At 34.9% G+C, this 24,568-nt stretch overlaps 1 protein-coding gene across 1 annotated transcript; it reads left to right on the top strand.

Moving 5' to 3' along the window:
• The first annotated feature begins 23,656 nt into the window (after positions 1-23,656).
• Positions 23,657-24,487, top strand: LOC130801114 (uncharacterized). The gene has a single exon (XM_057664875.1). The coding sequence runs from the start codon at positions 23,657-23,659 to the stop codon at positions 24,485-24,487; it is 831 nt and encodes a 276-aa protein (XP_057520858.1).
• The last annotated feature ends 81 nt before the right edge of the window (positions 24,488-24,568 follow it).

Here is a 24,568-nt window from a genome sequence, read left to right as displayed (position 1 = left end):
TCCAGGCTGGAGAGCGTCAAGTTTTCCGGGACCTCTGACGCCGGAGGAGAAGAAAGAGCCAACTGATCTAAGTCGAGGCATAAAGCCTCCTTCTCAGCCTCAGCATTCATCCTTTCGGACCAGGCCCTTTTTTCCTCCGCATCCCAGACAGCGTCGACCAGTACCGCCGACTCACCGTCCAAGACGGAAGCAAGGTTGGACAAGGCTTCACCCCCCTTCTGATTAGCAGTTTGCTGAAGGGAAGTAAAATCCATGCCCAACTCTGCGGCGGCCAAGCGATACTTTTCGTCGCTAATCAAGGAACCGGCGTTCATCATCTCCGCCGTCAGATCTCCAAGAAACTTCGACGCTTCCGGCTTATCCGAAAGTAGCCAGTCCCGAGCTATCCGGGCCTTCCTCGTTAGGCACAGTTTATACACCTTGGCCACGGATAGAATCATCTTGAAGTGGGCAGAATCAGCCGACACTTGCTGCATAAGTTGCTGGTTCTGATGAACGAGCTTGGCGTGGGTATCCATCAGCAAGCCGACTTCATGGCCAAGGGTCGCAAACCTGTTGGAAGCAGGATCTAAGTTTTCGACGGTCTGGTCCAGCTGCGTCCTTGCCCTTTCCCGCCATCGTTCGGTCCTGACCAAGCGTTCTTTCAGCTCAGAACACTTGGCCAGTTTCTCCTTTAAGCTCGGCAGGTCCTCCCGCAACGTTGATAATTCATCGTTCAGCTCTTCGCAGCGGAAGGTAAGGGCGGCCACGGTCTCCTGGTCCGCGGCACTCTGCCGGTTGGTGTCGAGCTCAAAAGCCAACCGTATGAACGCCTGCAAAGGAACGGCTATTAAAGAATCTGGAAACACGAAGTAATCATCACTAAGCGTAAAGTCATTACCTCTGCCGCCGAAGCTTGCGCCTGACGCACCCTATCACGGGGGGGCAACGACTCCAGTAGGTCGACGTCCACCTTGCTGACTAGGTTGGACGTCGCCCTGTTAAAGCGAATAATCAGGCCCTTGTGCCCCAACTCTGGAAAGGGCATCTCGTGTCGGAAAGGGGAAACTTCCCGACGACGATAAACCTCAGCAAACTGCGATGAGGGAGCCGCGGAAGACTCCCCCACCTTCTCCTTCCCCTTGCTCGGGACTGGCAGTGGAGCGTCCAAGGGGGGCGACGCTTCCTCTTCAGCCGACCTCATCTGGAGAGGCACGGCTGTATGGATCGTGCCCACAGAGGCCCTTTTGGCCGAGCTCCCCTGGTGGGAAGAAGAATCTCTTTTCCTCTTCTTCTTCCCACTCTTTTTAGTCACCCTCCTCGTCTGCGGAGGAATCACCCTCTTAGATTCATCAGGGATGTGGACTTGTTTCCTCTCCTCGAGAAGACGGAGAGCCTCCTGTTCCGAGGGCACGTCATCCAGGCCCTTCTCCACAGTCGTCGAGTCCTACCAAAAAAAAGAGGTCGATAAGCAAATCAGTTTAGAAAATAAAGAAAAATATCAAGTCCTTACCTTAGGGGGAGTTGGCAATGGCTTTTCCGCGGCTCTTTGGGCGGCCCCTTGGGCGAATCGCATGACGCTGAATTTCTTCATCAGCTCCGGATTTTTGGCCCTTAAGTTTTGCTTGGCTATCCCTGAAAAAACAAAGAGTAAGAAACAAACTGAATCCGGTAAGATAGGGAGGGAGAAGTCAATCAATCTTACTCCGATCAACAGCCAAGCTGATGCCGAATGCCGAGAGGAGGTTCTCATTCTCCAACTCGGAACGACCCGGAATCCAATTTAGCCGGACGTTCATGGGTTTCCTCCCTAGTTGAACGTCCATCTTTGCGTACTCGATAATCACCGCGTCATCAAAAGAACATTGCGGGATTCCGTTATTAAAACCCGCAAGATTGGGTTTAATGTCGAAGGAGGTCTTGATATTCCATCCCCCCGAGTTATATAAATACGCAAATTTCGTCCTATACCCCTTCTGGTTATCGGGGAGGTCTTGGACTATCTTCAGCCCACGACGGTGCGTAAAAGTAATCCAGCCGCAGCCGTATGATTGAGAATTACATAGGCGGGCTCTAAAAATGTATCTAAAGGTAGTCAGTGTTGGTGGCACGGCCAAAACTTTGCATAAAATCAAAAAGGCCACCATACACCCCCAAGCGTTAGGATATAGCTCGGGCACCGAAACGTTTAACAGCTCTAACACCTCTCTAAAAAATGGGTGAAGAGGAAACCTAAGTCCTAACTCAAAAGAGGGAAAGTATACAGCTATACAGTGTGGGGGAGGAAACCTAACAGTGTCATAATTCCCCGGGGTAATAATGTTTATGTTGTCTTTCAAACCCCATTTTTGAGAGATGGCTTCCCGACGGTTGTCTAGATCTCTCTTGGTCTGTAAATCAATGAAGTAGTTTAGGGGCCCGCCGTTTGGAATGTAGAATGGAGGAGGAACTGACGCTGCGCTCTCCCTTCCAGAAGACTCGGCTGATCCTTCAAGGTTTTCCATATCTACATACAATAATCCTTCTTGGTCAGGATTTATTTGCGGCAAGTAATTGGGAAAGAAAGCAATGCTCACTTCCCAAGGAGCAGTTTTCATAATCTCCGGGGGGTATATAGGGGATACAGACGACTCATCCCCGGCTTTTACTGGTTCGTAATGTGGGGTAATTCTCACCGAACTACTTTCATCCGAATCATTCATTAATAACCCCTTTTTATTAAGACGTCTACGTACTATCAAAGGAGTCTCCGGCAAGTTAGTAGGGTTGATGTCTGAGTTAGCTATGGTCTCTTGAGTAGCCGCGACATACATGTTAACAAGAATCATAAAGTAATAGACGAAACTTGTAAAGGACAGAGGCTAAATTCATAAAACGAATTCAATGTCCTAGGCTAACATTCAAGAATAATTTGAAGAAATTCAAGAACAAATCGAAGAAATTTAAGAACAGTTTGAAGATTAACTTGAAGAAATTCGAAGACCTGGGAAAAAGTTTGAATACCTTTGAAGAAAGTTGGAGATTTGTCAGAAACTTGATGAAGATCTGTCAGATATCTTGAAGATCTTCAAGAATTTGTCAGAAGTTTGAAGGAGGGATGATTGTCAGAGCGTCTCTCTCTACTTTCTCTTTCCAGCGATGTAAAAATTTGAAGGAAGTAATGAGAATTAAATGAGGGAACTGTTCCAACCACCCTATTTATAACAACAATAAATGCCTTTGGGACTTGAGTACAATAAATGGAAAGAAGAATCCCAAACGAGAGCCGGGAAAAAGATAAGTCGGACTCCCCATGAGGGGAAAAAGATAAGTGTTCAACGCGTTCCGTAAGGTCTACAAGTCGGACCCTCAATAGAAGGGAAATATTGAAAAATCTTTAAAGTGTCAGTTATTAACTATAGCCGGGAGATCGATAAGTCGGACCCCCAAAGAGAGGGAGAGTGTGGAAATTTGTTCTAAGTCTTCCAACATTTGAGTACGTCCGGGAGGTCGACAAGTCGGACCCTAAACTGCACCTCCAAGAATGAATTATTTCAAGTATGAAAAGTTACATATTCAGCTGTCCGACTTATGGATACGGCGAACGCCATGCCGCATTACTTTTGCTCTAAACCGTCGTATGTATGAGGTGAAATATTTCAGAGTCCGTATGATTGATAAGTCGGACTCATTGGAACACTGACATGTAAAAACTAAGTATGGTATAATCTGCCTTTATCCGTATGATCGAAGACGCGGACCTAAATGCCCCTTCCGCGTCATAGGAAAGTTATGGATATGTTTTGTGGTCTGGTATTGATAATATTCCGAAAGGTCGATGAGTCGGACCCTGAGTTACACTCCAGAACGAATGCGAATTATTCCGTGTTGGGGTGTCCGCATGGTCGACAAGTCGGACCCCCAAATGGTCCCAGTTAAGGTAAAAATTCTAAGTACGGGAGAAATGCTTCCTTACCTTTAGTGTCATCCGTAACATGGAACTACGAAATCTTTCCACGTCTTTTGAGATAGAAGGGGGGCATGTCAGAACGAGGAAATTTAAAATGACTTCAAGTTTTAAAAATTCCCCGCCTCATCGATAAGTCGGACCCCCCTAAGTACCTCAGTAAAGAATAAAAATCAAAGTATATGTTCAAGCCGTGTCTTCCATACATGTGGCTCATTTAGCTAGGGGGTCAGTTCAACTATGCCGCGGTATCATGTTTCCTTCCTACTCTCAGGCTCGAAGCCCTGATAAAAAGAAGATACCTAGGTCCTTGGAGATCCGTGAGGTCGATAAGTCGGACCCCCCTTGGGGGCTGCCTTACTTAAAAATATTCTAAGTACTGAGACTTCCGCGACATCAGTGGGGCACGTATCGGGGTCCGACTCCTGCATCTATTCTTCTGCCGATAAATAAAAAGGATAACTAAAGACATTCCGCAGCATTCTGGAAGCCGCAGCTTTGATGGTGTTAATCATTTTTCTTTACTTTAAAGCATCTCTTGCGGTTATTTTGAAAGTCGATAACTTCTCCATTATAACTCGGAATTGGACGTGTGAACTGTCGATTCGAAGCTTACGAGCCAAATTTTCCTAATCCGTCAGAAGGACTGCCAGGTTGTGGCCATATTACTCCTTATGAGCTTTCGAGTATTCTCTACGATCATGTTTCTTCATCAAACCGAGTCCGACGGACGCGTATTTTTCCGCATAAAGGAAGATGTTTCTGATCGCTGGGGCTATTCCTCACATCCTCCTTCATGCGTGAGGCTAAATGTCATGGTAATATTTATTCTTTTATTAATTTATTTAATAATTAACGTTATATTACTTAAATACCCCTTGACCTTTCGGGTTGACTTTGACTTTCGGTCAACGGGCTTTCTTCTGGGTTTTCCATATCCCTTGAATGGCCCATGAATTAGTAACCTCTCAATGCCTTAAACTACCTTCCCGTAAAGCAACTTCCCATTCTTCCACAATGCATGGATCTCCTTACTTCAAGATTGATAACTGCCCACTACTCCCATGTTAGTCCATTTCTCCTCAAAGATAACTTCCCCTTAATTGTATGGTAATCCTTCCTCCATGGGAATTGACTGCCCATGTCTCCCATGGTCTTCAACTCCCACTCTCCGATGTAACTTCCCTTCCTCACCATTATAAATAGGGGCTACCATCAAGAGAGGAAGGGGGCATCTGAAAATAACCCTCTTAAGCATCCTTGCTCATACTCCACTTCATTAGCCTACCAACATTCCAATAACATCACCCACTGCATCTTTTTGTATTCATTCTGTAATCACTAACTCCATATTCTCATATCCACGTTCTAACTTGAGCGTCGGAGGGGTTTTCCGGGAGAACACCTCCCGGGCAAGGCTAACGTGTTGTTTTGCAGGAATTCAAGTCACATCCTCCCACGAGTTGATCCTCTTGATCACACTTCTACCTATCTCCAGGTATTTTAAGTGTCTTTTGCACTTCCTTGTTTCATCACCGAAACACTTAGTATCATGTATTTACATCCACTAACTCAAATTGTTAACATGTTCAATCATTTGAGGGGAGCGAGGATGTTGTCAAAAATCAATCTCAAATCAAGGTATCATCAGTTAAGAATTGATGAAGGGAATATTCACAAAATCGCTTTTAGAATCCAATATGGACATTTTGAGTTTATTGTAATGTCATTTGGGTTAACAAAAGTTCCTGCAACATTTATTTGCTTAATGAGCTAGGTATTTAGTGTCTACTTGGATAAATTTGTGGTGGTCTTCATCAACGATATTTTAATGTACTCTAGAGACAAAATTGAGCATAAAGATTGTTTACACATGTTTTGCAAACCCTTCTAGAGAATAAGTTGTATGCAAAACTAGTGCTTATGTAGGATCGGAAGGTTATAGTGTACGCTTTGCAACATTTGAAGACACATGAGGTCAATTACCCTACACATGACTTAGAGATGGTTGCAATAGCGTTTACCCTTATTGAAACAGCCCAAACCAAGGTAAATAGTATAATACTACTGTCCACTAACACAGCGAAAAACTTATAGTAGTTTGGACTGAATCCGATATATGATTTGATGATCACAACAAACTAATATCAGAGTTATTTAAAACTTTTTACATAATTAAGTAATTACTATTTACAAAACATTACAAATTACTACAATTTAATTATCTAATTTACATTATAAAATACATGGAAAAAGAATGTATTTCAAAAAGAAGTCCTTGCCTCGCACATAGCACACAATACAAGTAGACATCATCTCAAAAGCAGAGCTAACCCGACAGACAATGCAACATTTAAATACGAAAATCATTCATAAGTTTTATGTTTTAACCCTTTGCTCATTTAGTATCAAATTCTTTTATTCATCTGATGTTTGGAAATACTTAAAACTATTTTACATCATAATGTAACATTTAATGTTAAAGAACACATTCGTTAATAAACCAAATACGGCTAAGAATTGCGTGAGTTCAAAGCTAACATTTTGAGGTAAATTCCTCATAAAAGTCACAATATTTGCCAAACCTCGTAACAATACTTAATTACTATTAAAGCATAATACAAAAATAGGAAATATTCAGTGACTGGTAGATTGTAGGTTTGATTTATCTATCTAGTAATAATGGTCGATCATCATCACCTAAAAACTGTTCTTGCAAGAACTAAACAGGAAAGGTTGCTCGAGACCGATCCTAAAAGCATATATACCTGGAATCAAGCTCTTGTATTTTTCATACATATTCGAATACATAGTATCCTTTGTCTAATTTTCATTTTATCACTATCAATAAAACAATTACAATGACTAATACTTTATAACAAAACTTTAAATAAAACATGAGGTTTATAATCTCTTTAAAAAAATACAAAATTTGCATAATTTATTTTAACAAATACAATTTTCATAACATGGTTATTTTATCAAATACAGTTTTCTCGCAAGGGGCGAGGTCGCGAGCCGTGACTGCATGTTTTTCGATTTAGAATCTTGTTTTCAATTGCAGTTTCTAGAGCTTGAAGTACCTGTATACCCAAAATGATCTTAATAAGCGTCAGTGAAGATGGCTGGATTTATTGACTGAGTATGATCTCAAATTCAAGTAACACGAGAAAAGAAAAAATTTGGTAGCCGATACATTAAATAGGAAGTCCAGTCACTGTGTAGCTACTTTGGGAAATAATGATGATTTGACGTGAGAATTTGCTAAGTTATATCTGGAGATCATAGGAGAAGGAGAACTATAATATAGATTGAACATCCTATCAATTCAACTTTCGTTCTTCACGGAAATATTGAGCATAAACGACTAGGTGGTTTAATTCAACCTTTAGAAATTCCAGTGTGGAATTGGGACGACATTTCAATGGATTTTGTCATTAGACTTCTTCGAACGAAGTCGGGTAATAATACCCTATGGATGATAGTGGATCGTTTGACAAAGTCAATGCGATGAATTCCCATGAATTGTAAGTAGCACATGGATTAATTAGCACTAGCTTATATTAAGCATGTTGTATGATTGCATGGAGTTCCTTGTATGATTATGTCGAATAGGGATACACGTTATATTTTTAACTTCTGGAAATCAGCTTTGGAAACCACCTTATTGCATAGTACTTCATTTCACCCTCAAATAAATGGTAGATGGAGAGGACAAACCAGATTTTAGAAGATATGATAAGGGTTGTTGCCATGGAATGATAGGGTTCTTAGGATGATCATTAGGATCTCATTGAGTTTTCTTATAGAAACTATCAAACCACAACACAAACGGCTCCTTTTGAAGCTTTATATAGACGACATTGTCATAGTTTGGTATGTTGGGATGGCTTTATGGAAGCTTCTACCTTAGGGCCCTATTTGTTACTACAAATGACATATCATGTTGATTTATGATAGGGTAAAGGAGGCTTGGGATCTTTAGAATTCTTACGGAGGTTATAAACGATAACCTAAAAAGTTTCAGGTAGCAGATCAAGTATTGCTAAGAGTATCCCCTATACGCGGTGTAGTTCGTTTTGGTACTCGGGGGAAAATTGGTCCAAGATTAATCAGTCCATATGACGTACTAGAATGTATAAGAAAGTTTGCATACCGATTAGCTCTTACTAATTCTTTTGAAAAAGTTCACGATGTCTTCCATGTCTCGCAATTAAAGCGTAATATTGCCACGACATCTCATGTTTCGGATCTAGATCATTTGGAACTTGATGCCAATTTGGTAATTTGTCATATGAAGAACATCGTATTTGTATTTTGGATATGAAAGTCTATAGTACTCGAAGAAAGGATATTACCATGGTCAAAGTTCTATGGGCTAACAATGAGAGAGAGGCAGCTACATTCCCTGATATACTCACCGCATTTGACCCCTTTAAAAAAGTTACATCCTCTTTTTAGTCATTATATATTTTAATACCATACTTGATTTATGATTAAGATTTCATACGAAAATCATTTTGTATATACTTGTTCTAGTATAAGCAGTAATAACAAAGTTTGTAAACTTGAAATGAAAATATCTTGTAAGAATGCTCCAGAGTACTAAAGATGAAGTATAATAAAATGAATAATGTGTTTATAAAGTTTTTATGTTCACAAACTTCATATAGATAGTGTTTATGTAAGTTTTTTTTAAGGCAATGAAAGGGTGTTTGTTGGAGATGATTATAGATGAACTTGTATGTGTTTATATGTCTTTTTGATGGTGTATATGATGAATTTATTAATCTGGGCAACAACTATTTTGTACTACAATGAGTGTTTTTGAAGTGTTTTTGGTGTGATTTTGAAGCAGAAAGCATATAAGACTTATTGAGATCTTTGAGAGAAGTTGTTTGAATGAATTTGTGAATGTATGAATTGAAAATTAATGAATGAAATGGAGAGGAGGTCTTTGGTGTGACTTTTTGGTGTGATTTTGAAGCAGAAAGCATGAATGAACTAGTATGCTGGTTGTTTTTGCTCTTGATTGGGATTTTACATGCTTGCAATAATGCACAAACTATGAGTAGAACAAAAGAGGTTTTGGGTAGAACAATTTGCTTGAGTATGTAAGTGTACATGGGCTAAAAAGGAGGGTAGGGGGTGCACCTATAGCATGGCTGGTTGGGGTTTATTTTTTTGGTGATTTTTGTCCTTTATTTGGTCTATTTTAGTGTAGAAAAGGTTTATCTAAGATAGTTTAAAGTTTGGATAAAAATTGTTGAACACGTAACAATTTATGTAACTTGTATTTCATGTTGAAAATCACTTGTATATATGTATCAAATATTTAATTTATTCCCATCATGGTTTAATAAAGTCTTCCAGTAAGTATTATAATTTTCTCCAAAATGTTATGGTAGTTGCTCAATTTTAAGTTTTACCTCCAAAAATTTATGTTACTTGTTATGGTTCATAACTACATTAAGAACTAACAAAATTCTAATCACCTTAGAAAATTTTCAAATTAAAACCATCACTAATTAAATTATAATTAGTAATGAACAAATATAAAAAAAATGAGGCGGTAAAAACGACTAATGAAATTAAAATCTCATTAATAATGCGACTGTTTCATTTACCTATCATGGGTATACCCACTTTAAACCTATCTTACATTCACTCAAAGTCCGCGTTAAATACTTCATAAATCATTACAAATTTAATTGTTTATCTAATTTTATTTAAACCATACGATGTAATAGAATAAAATTAATATCCTTAATTTTTGTCACTAGTTTTTAATGATAATATACAAAATTGATATAAATCAGTACATTGTAGATATAGGGTAGGCAGCTATGAGGCAAGACAGGTGTGTATTTGATGGGTATGGGGCTAGGTGGTAGGGTATGGGGTGGATAAGACCTCATACCCACCACCTGCCCACTACCCATGGCAAGTAGGGCTTTTCATACTCATATCCACCTACTACCCACCAACATCATACACATACCTGCTCCAACTGGAGCAAATGCAGTTCATAAGCTGTATAATTTTACCCGTCTGACCTCTCTACATCATACTAATTAAACAATCGAAGTTTTCTAACGTTCATGTTCTTAAAATGAAGTATTCATCATGTTTATCGATTTTTAAAGTACAAATACAACGATAACATTTCAAATTACAAAACGAAAAAGTTTCAAATCACCCAATTTCCAAAATATAAAGTTACAAATCCCACAAAAAGATACACAAAATAGTTATTATGCAGTTTTTTAGAAACTAAGTGCAAAATGGTCTATGGGTCGGACTTAAGTCACAAAAGTGTGGACCCCGGAACTAAAATCATAGATTTAAATCCGACACGGATACTTAGTGTTTACAAATGGGTGGACCCAAACCCTTAAACTAAGGTCGATTTGGGTCTACACCAATAGGGTCCTAGATCAAGCTGATCCCTATCACGCGCAAATTTTATTTAATCACAAGCGCACAGGGTATGAGTAGTCGCGGGTCGAACACAAGGAAGTTATGACCAAAAACTTTTTAATTCCTACTAATTATATTGCTCAAGGAGGAAAAAAAAAATGCTTGATTGGTTGTTTTCTAACAAGCTAAAAATGCAATAAAAAATGTGGTTGAAACTATATAATGAAAGATCTAGGGTGTGGGGAATCCGCTAAATTCTTATATGATCAAACTCTTATTAATGTCTATGAAATATCGAATTAATTATGTGATTAAATATAATCTTGTTAATCTCACACACTAATTTCATTAAATGAATTAATGAGAATTTAACTAAAATTTACCCTAAATCAAAGTTGATCCTATTCTCACACGCTAGTTCTATTGATTCGTCCAAGAAGCATGTTTAATTTAGGGTTATTAGCGCAATTTAATCACTTTAATCCTAATTTCATAGACACTTTCAATCATCAATTAATATTTGAATTATAGGTTCAAACCCTAACCCTAGAAAACGGATATACTCACTATTCATGGTGAAAGCAATGAAAACAAACCCTAAGATGATACTAACATGAATAAGTATGATGATAAAGAAAATTGCAAGAGAAGTAATAGTTTAATACCAAAGAACACAATGATTGAATCAAAGAGCAATAATGAAAAACAAGACTAATTCTTATTAAAGAATGATTAGTGACAATAATAAAAGTTCACTAATGGAAGATAAAACTAGTACAAGAAATAAAAAACAGAGGAAATTAAATGTTAAAGGAAACTTATAATACTCAATGAAAGATTAATGGAAAAACTTAATGAAGAACTAAATTAAAGGATGAATTCTAGAGTAAATTAAAGGAAAAGAGTAAAAAAAAGTCTAAAGGATGATGGAAGAGGAGAGGAAACCCTAATCAGTTATTAAGGGCCTATTTATACTTAGGGCCGACCCTAAGGATAGGCCCAAAGGGCTACCGCCCGAGCCCCATTTAAAAAATCATAAAATAGGTGTAGAATGGGCCTCTAAGTGATCAGTATATCAACAAACCAAGAATTAAGTTTGGGAAAGTATGACAACAGTTTGATTTTTTCAGTTTAACTTTACAATTTTTTTCTTATACTCCCCACTTCTCCCTTGCTCAAATCTTTGGGGTAATGTTAGAATATTATGATTGAGTACTTTAGTTGCTCGAACGTTAAATATCCCTTGTGCTTCTTCCTCCATCGTCCGATCGGTGTAGATCTAAGGTTTGTTATTATAAGTACGTTCAATTGTCATTATTGTTTTTCGTTACTAATTCCTTCATTTTCGTTTTGTGGGAAAATTAAAATGTGGTTTTAGTTATTTTCGATGTTGGGGATGGTGGATTTGTCACAAGTATCCTTTGAGAAGGATTTAAGAAAATGGGAAGCTCAGTATTTTTGTTAGATGTAATAATTTACCACTGTAATAGTATTCACCAGTTGTGAGAAGAACTGTAACACCCTAAAAATTTGGAGGAAACTTTATCATTTAGTTTACCGTAAAATATTATGTTTAAAAAGAATATATAAGTTGTTTTTACCAAAAAAAAATATTATTTTCAAATTAGGTAAATAAAAGAATATATAGTAATTTCATTTATTTAAAAAGGCTAAATAAATTCATGATTATTAAGAGTACGTACGTATTAAGAAATAACTAATTACGTTAAGTAGCGTTTGGAAACCAAGAATTGAATTGAAAATTCAGAATTCAATTTTGAATTTCTAAATTTTGAATTTCAATTTCAAATTTATTGTTTGGAAAATCTTAGAATTTACAATTTCATAATTACAAATCCTAAAATTTGTTTGGAATCAATGAGATTTTTAATTTCTAAGTTTCAAATTCTAACATTGTTTGGCAAAAATGAAGAATTACAATTCTTGAATTCAATAATAACATTTAATCAAACATAATGGTTCAAAATCTTTTTTGGAAAAATATAGTCAATACCACTCTAAACACATCCAAACTGTCCATATAAACAAAAATAAAATCTGAAAAAAGCTACTCAAGAGTTAAGACATAGTAACACCCAGTCTAATTTCTCATTTTCTGGTAGTTCCTTTAACATAACAAACTCTTCTGTATCCTTCAAAAACAGCTTTGTTGCCTTCAAGACTTCATGTAGATCTAGTCCGGCAACCTTTGAAACAACATCATAAACCTCTTTGGAATCGGGCTTAGGTGGAAGTTTGTTTGATTGTAGATAGTTTTCAAACGACTCTGTAAATCTAGAAATAACATCCACGATAGAATCTTTCTTTGACCTCTTGTTTGATGATGCCGAGTTTGCCTCAGATGCACTGCAAGTTTCATTTTCTTTCTCCATAGCTGCCACAGATTCTTCATGTTGCTCAGCTTCTTGACCCGTAGCTCTATCCATGGCAAATAGTGTGCATATTTCATCCCAATGATCGATATTCTTATTTCTATAAGCAGACGCCAAGGGATTGACCTATTTACAAAAATTACTAGATAAATATTATAAAGATCAAAAATACAAGTTATTTATACTTCTATTTATTTACTATAAAAAGTATCACAAGCACTGACAATAATATAAAAACCAAGGGCCGAAAATAATACAAAAGGCAAAGACAAGCAAAGACTGAAAATAAGGTGGAGAATTTTAATAGATGATAATATGAAATTGAAACTAATTAAGAACATTATTAGCAAATATTTAGATGAAGTCAATTTATGAGATTGTACCTTACAATAGGCACTCCATTCCTCGTGGTCTTCAATTGGGATAATAAGCATCTTCTTATCATCATCCCACTTAAACTTTGTGTAAGTGCGAATATCTGTGATAACTGAATGATGTTTCTTCCATACTTTGATTCGATTCTTTACATGTTCGGTGGTAGCCAATAAACCCAATTGGTTCCTTAGGTTATCAGCAACAGCTTGATATGCTTGTGGTTTGAATTCTCCATCGCCCTTATTTCCTTCACTGATTTGCTCAAACAAAGTGGAGATAAGTATACCATCCATTTGTTGGTTCCAAGTGAGATAAGATCGTTTTGGTTGTTTTTGTGGTACCATTGGCTCTTTTTCGGATCTCTTCATGATGAATGCTAAAAGTATGTCTCAGCAAAGGCAATCAACATTAACAAGCATGTCCTCAACAATATAAATACAAATTACAGAATATGTAGTGAAATAATTACATATGAACAATTACGAGTAGCAGTGCAAATAAGGAAGCCATATGATTTTAAACAAGTCTTCATGTACCCAACAAAACAACCTACTTTAAAGGCTTTAGTGCAAATAAAAATACATAATTAAGTTGTTCTTTCAAATAATACTTAAGAGAGTAATAAGACTTCAAATCTAGCTTAATATCTACAAGCATGTAAGACATTTAGGACAAAGATCTCCTAACTAAAATCTCAAGTAACATGTCTCCTTCGCAGTTGATATTCTTCAAACATCTTTTGAGCAAGATTATCTCTAAACACTTTCCACTCATTACTTGATTGCGTACTAATAATGTAATCATCTTCTACATCTTCTTCATCAATTGTCTCTATATTTAGTAAATCTTCATCTACCTCATTAATAAGACTTGTTTCATCCATAATTTCATCCCTCAAAAAGTTATGAAGAATAAAACAAGCGTTGATAATTCTAATTTGAGTCTTTTTATCATAAAAACTTGGATCTCTAAGTATACTCCATCGCTTTTTCAATAACCCAAAAGCCCTTTCAATTGTGTTTCGAGCTGAAGAATGTTGTAAATTAAAAAGCTCTTTGTAATTTGTTGGAGTGGTGCCTCTCCACAAATTCAAATGGTACCTCGTACCTTTATAAGGAGCTAGAAAGCCTTCAGCGTTAGCAAATCCCAAATCCACAAGAAAATACTTATCTACATTATATAATTATTATACATATATTAGCATTTCATTTTACATTTGGTGTAAATTATTAGGTTGTTGTTACACATATAAAGTCTTACTTCTAGGAATCTTCAAACCATTAGGCCTTTGAAGAGCATCACGAAAAACGCGTGGATCCGAAGCAGAACCTTCCCAACCAGGCAAAACGTAAGTAAAACGAAGATTTGAATCACATGCAGCTAAAACATTGGTGCTAATGTCCCCCTTTCTATCTCGGTAGCGAGCTCGATCCTCAATAGGCACAGTGATTTTAATATGAGTTCCATCGAGAGCTCCAACAACGCCCTAATATGGTTTATGCTAGTTAATACTACAAATCAAACCTCCTAAGAAAGTAAAGACATCAATTTATTTTTAATACTATAACTTACCTCAAACCTATTCCACTTTGTATCCTTTGTGTAATTGCTCTGGTTATTACATGGTTTTATATAATACTGGCCAAGCTTGAGTAGTGCTTTAAGGACTACATGAAATTGTCGACTAATAGTCTCTCCAGAACGAGCAAAGGTTGCTTGTATTGTTCTGTTTTTCAAATCATGTGCAAGAACATGAAGAAAAATTGCAACAATTTCTTTCACTGTAACATATCTTGTAGTCACTAAACCACCCTTGGATTGTAAAATATTGCACAATTTTTCAAAACAACGTTTATCTAGACGTAATTGCTCCCTACATATTCTGTCATTCATCAACGTGTCCATCCAAATTGTTCGTTTATTCATACGTTCTTGTTGATTCCATGTTATTTCCTTTACTTCATACCTCAAATCAAACCAAGCCACAACAACTGTCATGAAAAAACCTACAACCGCCATAACAACTTTCTTATCTTTATCCACATTCTCCCTTGCACGTTTTCAGGATTCTTGAATACTAAGTTGATCAGACATTTTTTGTCTTCCCACAAAAAAAATATTTGTCACTTAGGATATATGGGAGTATTTTGCAATTAATAAGTACTTACAAATTGTATAAATTATTATTAACATTAAGAATCTTTGACACTTCTAGTAGAAGTATATGATTTAACTTTTAACCCCTTATAAATAAAGTATATGATTTAACTCCTTACAAATTGCAATTAATAAGTTACCACTAATAAGTGATGGACAACGAAGTATTGCAAACTTCTGGAAATTAATGCTAATACACCATTTGTGCTTTTGAGAATGATAGTATAGCCTATTAAACTTATGCATTAAAATAAAAGGGTAATAATCAAATGAAACGTGGCTCGTAAAAGCCAACAACTTACAAAAATATATAAAAAGAAAATAAAAAACCCAATTTGTAAAGAGGAAATGCTACAGCCTACAACAATCAAAAGCAAAAAAAATAATGCTTCTGATCAATTCAGTAATAATCTAGTTCATATAAAATGCAAATTTCTCAACAACAAACTGATATTTAATAGTAAAAAAAAGTGTTGCCTAAATAAAATGGAGTAACAACTTACAAAATTGCAAATTCGTCAAGACTTTTTTGCTGTTCTTCTGTAATCAATTTGCTGTTCTTCTGTAATCAATTTTTTGTTCTTCTGTAATCAATTAATTGGTTTTGTAAAAATAAAAAGGTTGATGGAAAGTATAAATAATTAAAGGTAGAAGGAAGAAGAAACCAATTGACACATCTTTAATCAGCTTCTAAACTTCAAAAAGCTTCATCATTATTCCAGAAATACCTTGAAAAATACCTTGAAGAGAAATAGAAAGAGATGAAGCATACCTGAAAAGCAAGGACAAAAAGCTTTGGAGCAATGAACACCAACAACAATGGTGGATCGAGGCAGATTCAATTGGAATTGGGAGAACACAGCAATTAAAGAGAGATAGAAGTGGGCACAGCAATTGATTGAGGCAGAAAAATGAAATAGGGTTTTTGAAAGTGGAAGAGCAAACTGGATTTCAAATGATACGTTATGGGTTGTCATTTTACCATGGGCCATTTTAAAGAGCATTGAAATTATATTGGAATTGGGCCAAATTCTAGAATTGAAATTCATGACCTTCCAAACAAATAAATTGAAGCAATTCAAGATTTACAATTCAAATGTCCATTCCCAAGTGAATTTATGAATAGTAATTATAGTATAAAGAAATAAATATTGAGCATACGATATTAAATTCAAGACTATAAATCAATTAATAATAATATAAAAAATTATAATAAAAACTAAAAGTAACCGTATGGATTTTATGGAGGGGGAGGGTAAAAGATTTAGCATAGTACTAGGTGATTGCCCGTGATTAGCACGTGTTATTTAATATTTTATCATATTTAACATATATTTTTACGTAAATAAATAAAAAATATCAAACACGGATGAATAAAAAAATAATATTAGTACGTAATTTAAAATATAGGTTTGTGTACCATAATATACATTACGACGAAAAATAAAGTTAAACGATATATAAACTTCGTAAAATGGATACATTTATAACAACTTTTATCAACTATAAATATTGAACCACTTTTTTGTATAAAATATTGTATGTTAACTTATAAATATTATCATAATCATCACATATTAAAATCTTTAGTTTTTGCTTACTTTTGACACATGAAACAACTATATATGATTGATCATGCATAAATACATATTGGAAAAAAATTTAAAATTTATGTTAGGTAATAATCAAATGATTAATTCTACTTTTATATCTTGCTCATTATTTTCCTATCAGGAAAATAAATTTTAGATTTTAGTATTAGGAAACAATATCATGATTGTTATTGTCAATCCTTCTAAAGTTTATTTACTCCTCTGTAGATTTTGTCTATCTCTAAACACGACTTACTTTCCCTCAATTTAAATAAAGAAATTAAATTTTGCTAAATTAAGAAAAAGAGATCCAGGTTTGGTCAATCAAAATAATAACAATAAAAAGCAATTAAAATTTAAATTTATAAATAAATCATTCACATGCATAGAAAAAATATGATATCAAAAATCAATAAATAAAATATTTAAGAAAATAAAAGAAAAAAATTGACTAATGTAGGAGATATGGCTCATTTATCGGGATTGGTTATATGTTTTACTTCCCTCTTTTGTTCGAATTAGCTAAACCCAAAAACTCAGTAGATAGACTTAATTAAAAATTAAAAAAAAACCAAACTTTTTAGATATGAGAATAGAAAAAAGATAGGGAATTTTTTTGAGAAAAAGATTGACGTGATCTTTTAAAAATGTGATAATTAATTTAAGGAGACATAGAAAGTCATTAATGCTGCAGTAATTAATTCCTTAATTGTAAGGATTATTATAGTAGATAATCTAGATATTAAAAGTTATTTGAGATAATAGCGTATTCAGTACTCTAGTTATTAGGCGGAAACTAAACTTATCAGAACATAACACGTGTCCTTAGATACTCTCAGTTTTAGTACTAGATATAAATAGATTGAAAGGTTTTGTTGACTTATCATATTTAGTGTTGTAAAATACTATACTAATGATACCTTATTAGCTTTTAATAAGTGTTTTATTTATTTATTTATTTATTTATTTATTTTTCCTATACATAAAATCCCTAAACAAAGTATAAAATGTAGAAGCTAAGTCGTGGGCATTTGAAGGGAATTCCAACGGTTCATTCTACTAGTATCACAAATTTTATTTTTTCTTTTTCTTTTCACTTCTTCTTTTCTCCTTTTTTATAACAATATCGGTTTTGTATTATTTTTTTTTTAATAAAATAAAATTGTCCTTCATCCATTAAACGTGAATCAAGTAAGAGCTAGTCAAGGTTGTCGAATGCCATTTGGGATCGTATACTTCTGTTGAAGAAATTATTTTATACAAGGTTATTGGAGAGTTATTATTTTTCTTAGGCTATTACTTAAATTCTATATTTCTTCTCTAATTAAAGGTTATATATAAAGATAACTGGTTATTCCTCTCGTTTCTTAATTCACATATAATATTATTTATATTTATATGGAAAATTTAGACATGTAAAAAGAAAAGAAAATGCTAATTATAATTATTTTAGAGACCAATATATATAATCCATGTTAATCGGTGTAATGTTATTACGCATTGCGGCATACAAAATGAACGAAACTATATAATTTGAAATTTTTGTGATCATTCATTCTATTAGTTTTCAGAGGTAGTTAAATATTTTCATTTATTTTGGATATTTAGTTAATTAGGATTATTGGTCATATATAAGTAATTTTTAGTGAAATATTATTCTTATTATTATTATTATTATTATTATTATTAGATCCGAAAGGAGATAATGACTTGCTTACTAAATAATGTCCTAGAATGTGTAGTTATAGTATGACTCTAAAAATTTGCTTAAAACGGTTAGTAAAGTGTTTTTATTTTTAAGAGTATATATATATATATATATATATATATATATATATATATATATATATATATATATATATATATATATATATATATATATATATATATATATATATATATATATATATATATATATATATATATATATATATATATATATATATATATATATTAGGAAAAGGTAGTAAACCGTATATATATTAGTTTTGTAAAGTAGCTAAGATATTATTAATTACAATCACGAAATGATTTAGTAAATAACAATGGTCATATTTACTTAAGTTTACGTGAATAGTAGCTATAACCTAGATTGATTATGTTACGGGGTCAAATATATAAATCCGTAATTTATTTAGTCAAACTCAAAATCACCTACCTTGGTTTAATAACTTCCTAAAATAACTACCCACTACTAACCATAACTTGCCACTCACATCATACTCATGATTCCCACATTAATTTACCATCTAACCTCCATTCTACCATTATAAATACATGTTACATATATCATTTGCACCTGACTAAGTTTTTATCTTCTTACCGTTACTCCATAAAAATACATCGCCTTCTTATTAACAATTTATACTTAACCAAATATCCATCAATTGATCTGAACTAATTCTATACTCCGTTAATCTTGCATTCATTAATTATCATATATTCATTACTTTCTGTTTCCCGATCTGACTTGAGCATTAGAGGGGTTTTCTGGAAAACCACCCCCGAGCAAGGCTAACATTGTATTGCAAGATTTGAGGTCTCATCAGTGGAAGGATCATAAGCACTTTCAGCATATTGACATTTGTACCCGATTACACCTATCTTAAGGTATTTTAAGTGTCTTTTACACTTCCTCGTTTCATCACCGAAATAATTTGGCACCGTCTGGAGAAGTGTTTTAAATATTTAACTCGAACAAAGGTCAATGGATCCCGAAAAAAAATTCAATCATACTACTACCCTGCATGGTATGAATACAGATACTTCTGTGGGTCAAGCAAACGACCAAGCTGTGACCCACGATTCTGGACATATTTGCACAGATATACGGAAGAAATCATCTGTAGAGGAGTATGATCATTGATTACGAGGTTAGTGCACCTGCTGCATCATGCATGCTAACCGCTTCGTTTCTTGCTCCAACTGCATTTCAGCTTCTAATAAAAAGGTTAGGCATCATTTTTTAGTGGGCGGTTAGTTTAATTAAGGGGAGTTGCATGATATTTCATTAGTTTAATAGAGAAAGTTAGAGAGAATTTATTAGAGAGTTGTTAATGTGTTTATCTTGAATGAACTATTTGTGATGAAATTGAATTTCATTTTTATACTGTTGTATTATAATTGTTTGTCCCGGTAGGGTGTGTGAGCCTAATTGTTGGGTCCAAGGGCGGATCTATAATGAGGTCAACGACGTTAGTTGACATCAATTAAATCAAAATAAAATCAAATAGTATAAAAAAGTATATGTTAGATCAGTGGTTAGTACTCTCACTTCCCACAGCATAAACCCAGGTTCAAAAGTTATTAATAACATTCATGAATATTTGTTTTCTATTTTTATTACCCCTATAATTACCCCTAGGCATGACCACGGTCCGGGTTGGTCCGGTTCCGTTCCGGTTCCATCCGGTTCCGGTTCCATTTGGAACCTGTCGCGACCGGTTCCGGTTCCGGGTGGTTCCAAACGGTTCCTTGGCGGTTCATGAGGCGGTTCCGGCGGTTCCAACTCACGGGACGGGCGGGTCGGACCATCGGTTCCATTTTTATTTTTTCTTTAAATATTTATATAATAAAAAAATACTATAATATTGTGGACGTACCTTTGATGATTACTTGATTATTAGCGAAATTCATTGCTTGTCAAGTTGTTATCGTTATTAAAATATTTACTAAAAAGAATGAAAAAAATAAATTAATAAGAAAAGAATCAATGATAATGTCGATAAAGATGATTAATAAAAAAAGAGGGAGAAAATGGACTTGAACCTAGTACCCAAAGGAATACTAAGCTGCCTACGTATCCCGAAGGAATCAAAGCCCACGTAGTTCTTTGTCATACCTTTTATTTATAGTTGTTGAATGTTGATTTATCGTTGTTCGATTGATCCTATTCGTCTTCGTTATCATCTGGTTGGTTAGATGCTTCCGCTGACTCTCCTCCTGACGATGATGCAGATGTATCCATCATCATCCATGGATCATCATCGTCGTCTTGATCATCATCGTTCCTTAGTCCTTGTGTTCGAATCTCCGCTTGATCCCAATCTTTCTTGCAAACACATATTTGAATACTATGTGGAGCAAGACAAGATCTCTTTTCGTCCAAAACTCTTCTACCTGCACTAAAAGCAGACTCCAACGCAATTGTTGACGTAGGAATTGCAAAGATATCCTTTGCAATTCTCGATAAAATGGGAAATTTTACAGATTTTTCTTTCCACCACTCTAAAATATTATAGCTACCTTGATCAATTTCAAAGTGATGTTTAAGATAACTATCTAATTCTAATCGAAGGTGTTGTTGATACCGACGGAGTAGAAGTGGCCTTTCTTTTGGAGGAGCTGGAACCTCCAAATGATTTTGCCACTTTAGTAACTTTTTTTGAGCCTTTTTTCAAAAAAGAAGACATGATTGATAATATTGTAATAATAATAGAATTAAGAAATAAATAAATAATTAATAGACTAATTATGTAATTAACTAAATTAAGAAATACTTAAAAGACTAATTATATAATTAAGAGAATAATTGCGTAATTAAAGAATTAAGTAGAGAGAGTAAGTAGAGAGAGTAGGAGAAGAGATGAGTTGTGAATGAAAATGATTGAAAGTGGTGGGTATTTATAGAAAAATCCCAACGGCTAGTTTCCAACGGCTCTTTTCACGGTTCCATGGAACCGGTGGGCCGGTTCACCCGGACCGGTCCCGGTTCCGGTTCCGGTTCCATGGAACCGTTGGACCGGTTCCGGTTCCAACCCGCGGTTCTTAGGTCCGGTTCATGCAGTTTTTTTCCGGCGGTTTCACGGTTCCGGCTACTTTTTTTCCGGCTGTTTCACGGTTCCGCGGTTCGAAACCTGTCGCAAACGGTTTCGGTTCCGGATCCGGTTCCAAGCGGTTCGGCACCGGTTCGGTTTCGGGTAACCCGCCCCGTGGCCATCACTAATTACCCCCAATTCCCAAACAAATTCAAAGCTCAATGCCCCCATGTCGACACAGTTACAGTCGAAGTCTCAAAGCAACTAAGCAAGACGCCAAGACCCAAACTGAAATGGCCAAACCCTCGGCTCTGTCATTTGACTGGCACCGGCGATCGGCGTCCACCACAGCACTACTCCTGACTCTACCACTCCACCGGCGTCCACCATTTATGATTTGTCTTTTTAAGGTTTTTTTTCTTTTTCTTTACAATTTCTTATCATTTAATCTTAATGTTGAAGTTAATCAAATTAATTTGAACTAATTCATTTCTAATGTTGGAATGATGATGAAAATTTTTCATATTAATTTTTTATTTGGAATTACATAATTAGGGTTGTTGATTTTAGGGTTTTTTAAATTGGGTAAATTACTTAATTGGTTGGCATAAATTGCATTTTTGAATTTAAATTGATGTTGAAATTAGAATTCAATAGCCAATAATGATTAATAATATATATGGTAATGAATCATTACTAATGTAATGATTCATAGTTGTTGTGTATTGTAGAGTTGCAAATGGATAGATATTTCAAAAGACTTGCTTCCCAATCACATTTTCTTTCTAATTCAAGGTCCACCAAGTCCACTTGGTGAAACTCAACACACTCAACATCAAGCTTCTCAAGTTTCATTGAATCATAACCCTTCTACTCAAAGAAGTAGAGTTGATGTTAGCACTCTTCCTTCCGACCCTGCCGATAGAATCCCAATATCAAATTATGATGTAAATGATCGTGATGAGATAAGAAGAGCTTATATTCAAAGAGGTCCATATCAACCTCATAAAAAATCTTATCCGCAAACTTTAAAGTATGGATCTGCATGTCGATTTAAAGAAGAGTGGTATTTTAAGTATTCTAATTGGTTAGAATATAGTCCTAAAAATGATGCTTGTTATTGTTTGTTTTGTTATTTGTTTGCAAGCGAAAGTGAAACTTCAAGTTTTCAAGGAGGAGAGGCATTCACCAGAGTTGGTTTTAGGACTTGGAATAATATTAAAAGATTTAATACACATATTGGTGGTGTAAATATAGTGTTGGTAGTGAAACATCCTTAAAGAAAGGTAATTTTCTTACTTTCTTAGAGTTTTTTGCTGGAAAAAATGAAAATGTTGGTAGTGTTGCTTTGAAAAATGCTCCCAGTAATAATCAAATGACTTTCCCTTCAATTCAAAAAGACATTATCAATGTTTGTTATATAGAGACTATTAATGCCATTCTTGAGGAACTTGGAGATGATTATTTTGCTATTTTAGTAGATGAATCCCGTGATGTGTCTTGTAAGCAACAAATGGGTCTTTTTTTGAGGTATGTTGATAAAAGGGGATTTATCATGGAGAGGTTAGTTGGTCTTGCTCATGTTACTAGCACTACTGTTGAGTCTCTCAAAGGAACAATTTATTCTATGCTTGATCAGTTATCTTTGAGTCCATCTCGTATAAGGGGGCAAGGTTATGATGGAGCAAGCAATATGAGAGGTCATGTACATGGGCTTAGGACATTTATTTAGGAGGATTGTTCATCGCCTCACTATGACTGTTTTGCTCATCAACTTCAGCTAACTCTTGTTAAGGTTGCAAACAAACATGTTGATTTTGAGCGTCTTATTGATTTAATTCAACTCACTTTAACCACTATTGGTTTTTCTTATAAATGTAGAGATGAGTTTCGATAAAAACAAGCCGATATGGTTGAAAAAACATTACGTAAAGGTGAGCTTAAAACTAGAAAGGGTTAAAATCAAGAAGTTGGTCTTCAAAACCTGGGGATACTAATTTGGGTACACATTTTAAAACCTTTTGCAATTTCATTAGTATGTTTTCACCAATTGTTGATGTGCTTGATGCTCTTGTTCTTGCGGGAGATGATGATATAGCTAAAACTCAAGCTATTTTAGATGGTATTCAAACTTTTGATTTTGCTTTCACAGTACATTTGATGAAATTAGTGATGGGAGTTACATATTCATTTAGTCTATCTTTGCAAAGAAGAGATCAAGATATTGCAAATGCTATAAGATTGCTTCATACTACTAAGAGACAATTTCAAATGACTAGGGATGAAGGTTGGGATTCTTTGATGAATGATGTTACTTCTTTTTGTGCAAAACATGATATTGAAATTCCTAACATGGATGAGCTTGCTCCTTTACGAACTCGAGGAAAACCAAAGAGAAGACGTTTGGATGTGACACTTGAGCACTATTATCGTGTTAATGTTTTTTACACGATTCTTGATATGCAAATTCAAGAACTTGATAGTCGTTTTCCTGAGAATAGTACAGAGTTACTTATTGGAATTGCTTGTTTGAATCCGGCTAATTCATTTTCCAATTATAACAAAGAGAAGGTACTCAAAATGGCTAAACTTTATCCCGATGATTTTGATGATCTGGCAATTGACTGCCTTAGTTTTGAGTTAGATGCTTTTGTTGGTAATTTTGCAACTGATGAGAGATTTTCAAACTTGGCCACTCCTGGTGAACTCTCTAAAACGTTGTTCCGTACCAAGTTGTATAAGTCGTGCCCAACTTTTTTTAAGTTTCTGAAGTTGACGTTGATTTTGCCGGTATCCACTGCGACTGTTGAAAAGAGTGTTCTTTGCAATGATGTTTATCAAGTCCGACTTACGCAACAAAATTTGTGATGAGTTTTTGAGTGATGCTATTGTAACTTATTTTGAGTGTGATTTGTTTCATAGTTTGTCAAATAATGACATTATGCGTCG

This window comes from Amaranthus tricolor, chromosome 15 (genome assembly GCF_026212465.1).
Source record: "Amaranthus tricolor cultivar Red isolate AtriRed21 chromosome 15, ASM2621246v1, whole genome shotgun sequence".
Lineage (NCBI taxonomy): Eukaryota > Viridiplantae > Streptophyta > Magnoliopsida > Caryophyllales > Amaranthaceae > Amaranthus > Amaranthus tricolor.
This window is presented reverse-complemented; position numbering and strand designations above follow the sequence as displayed.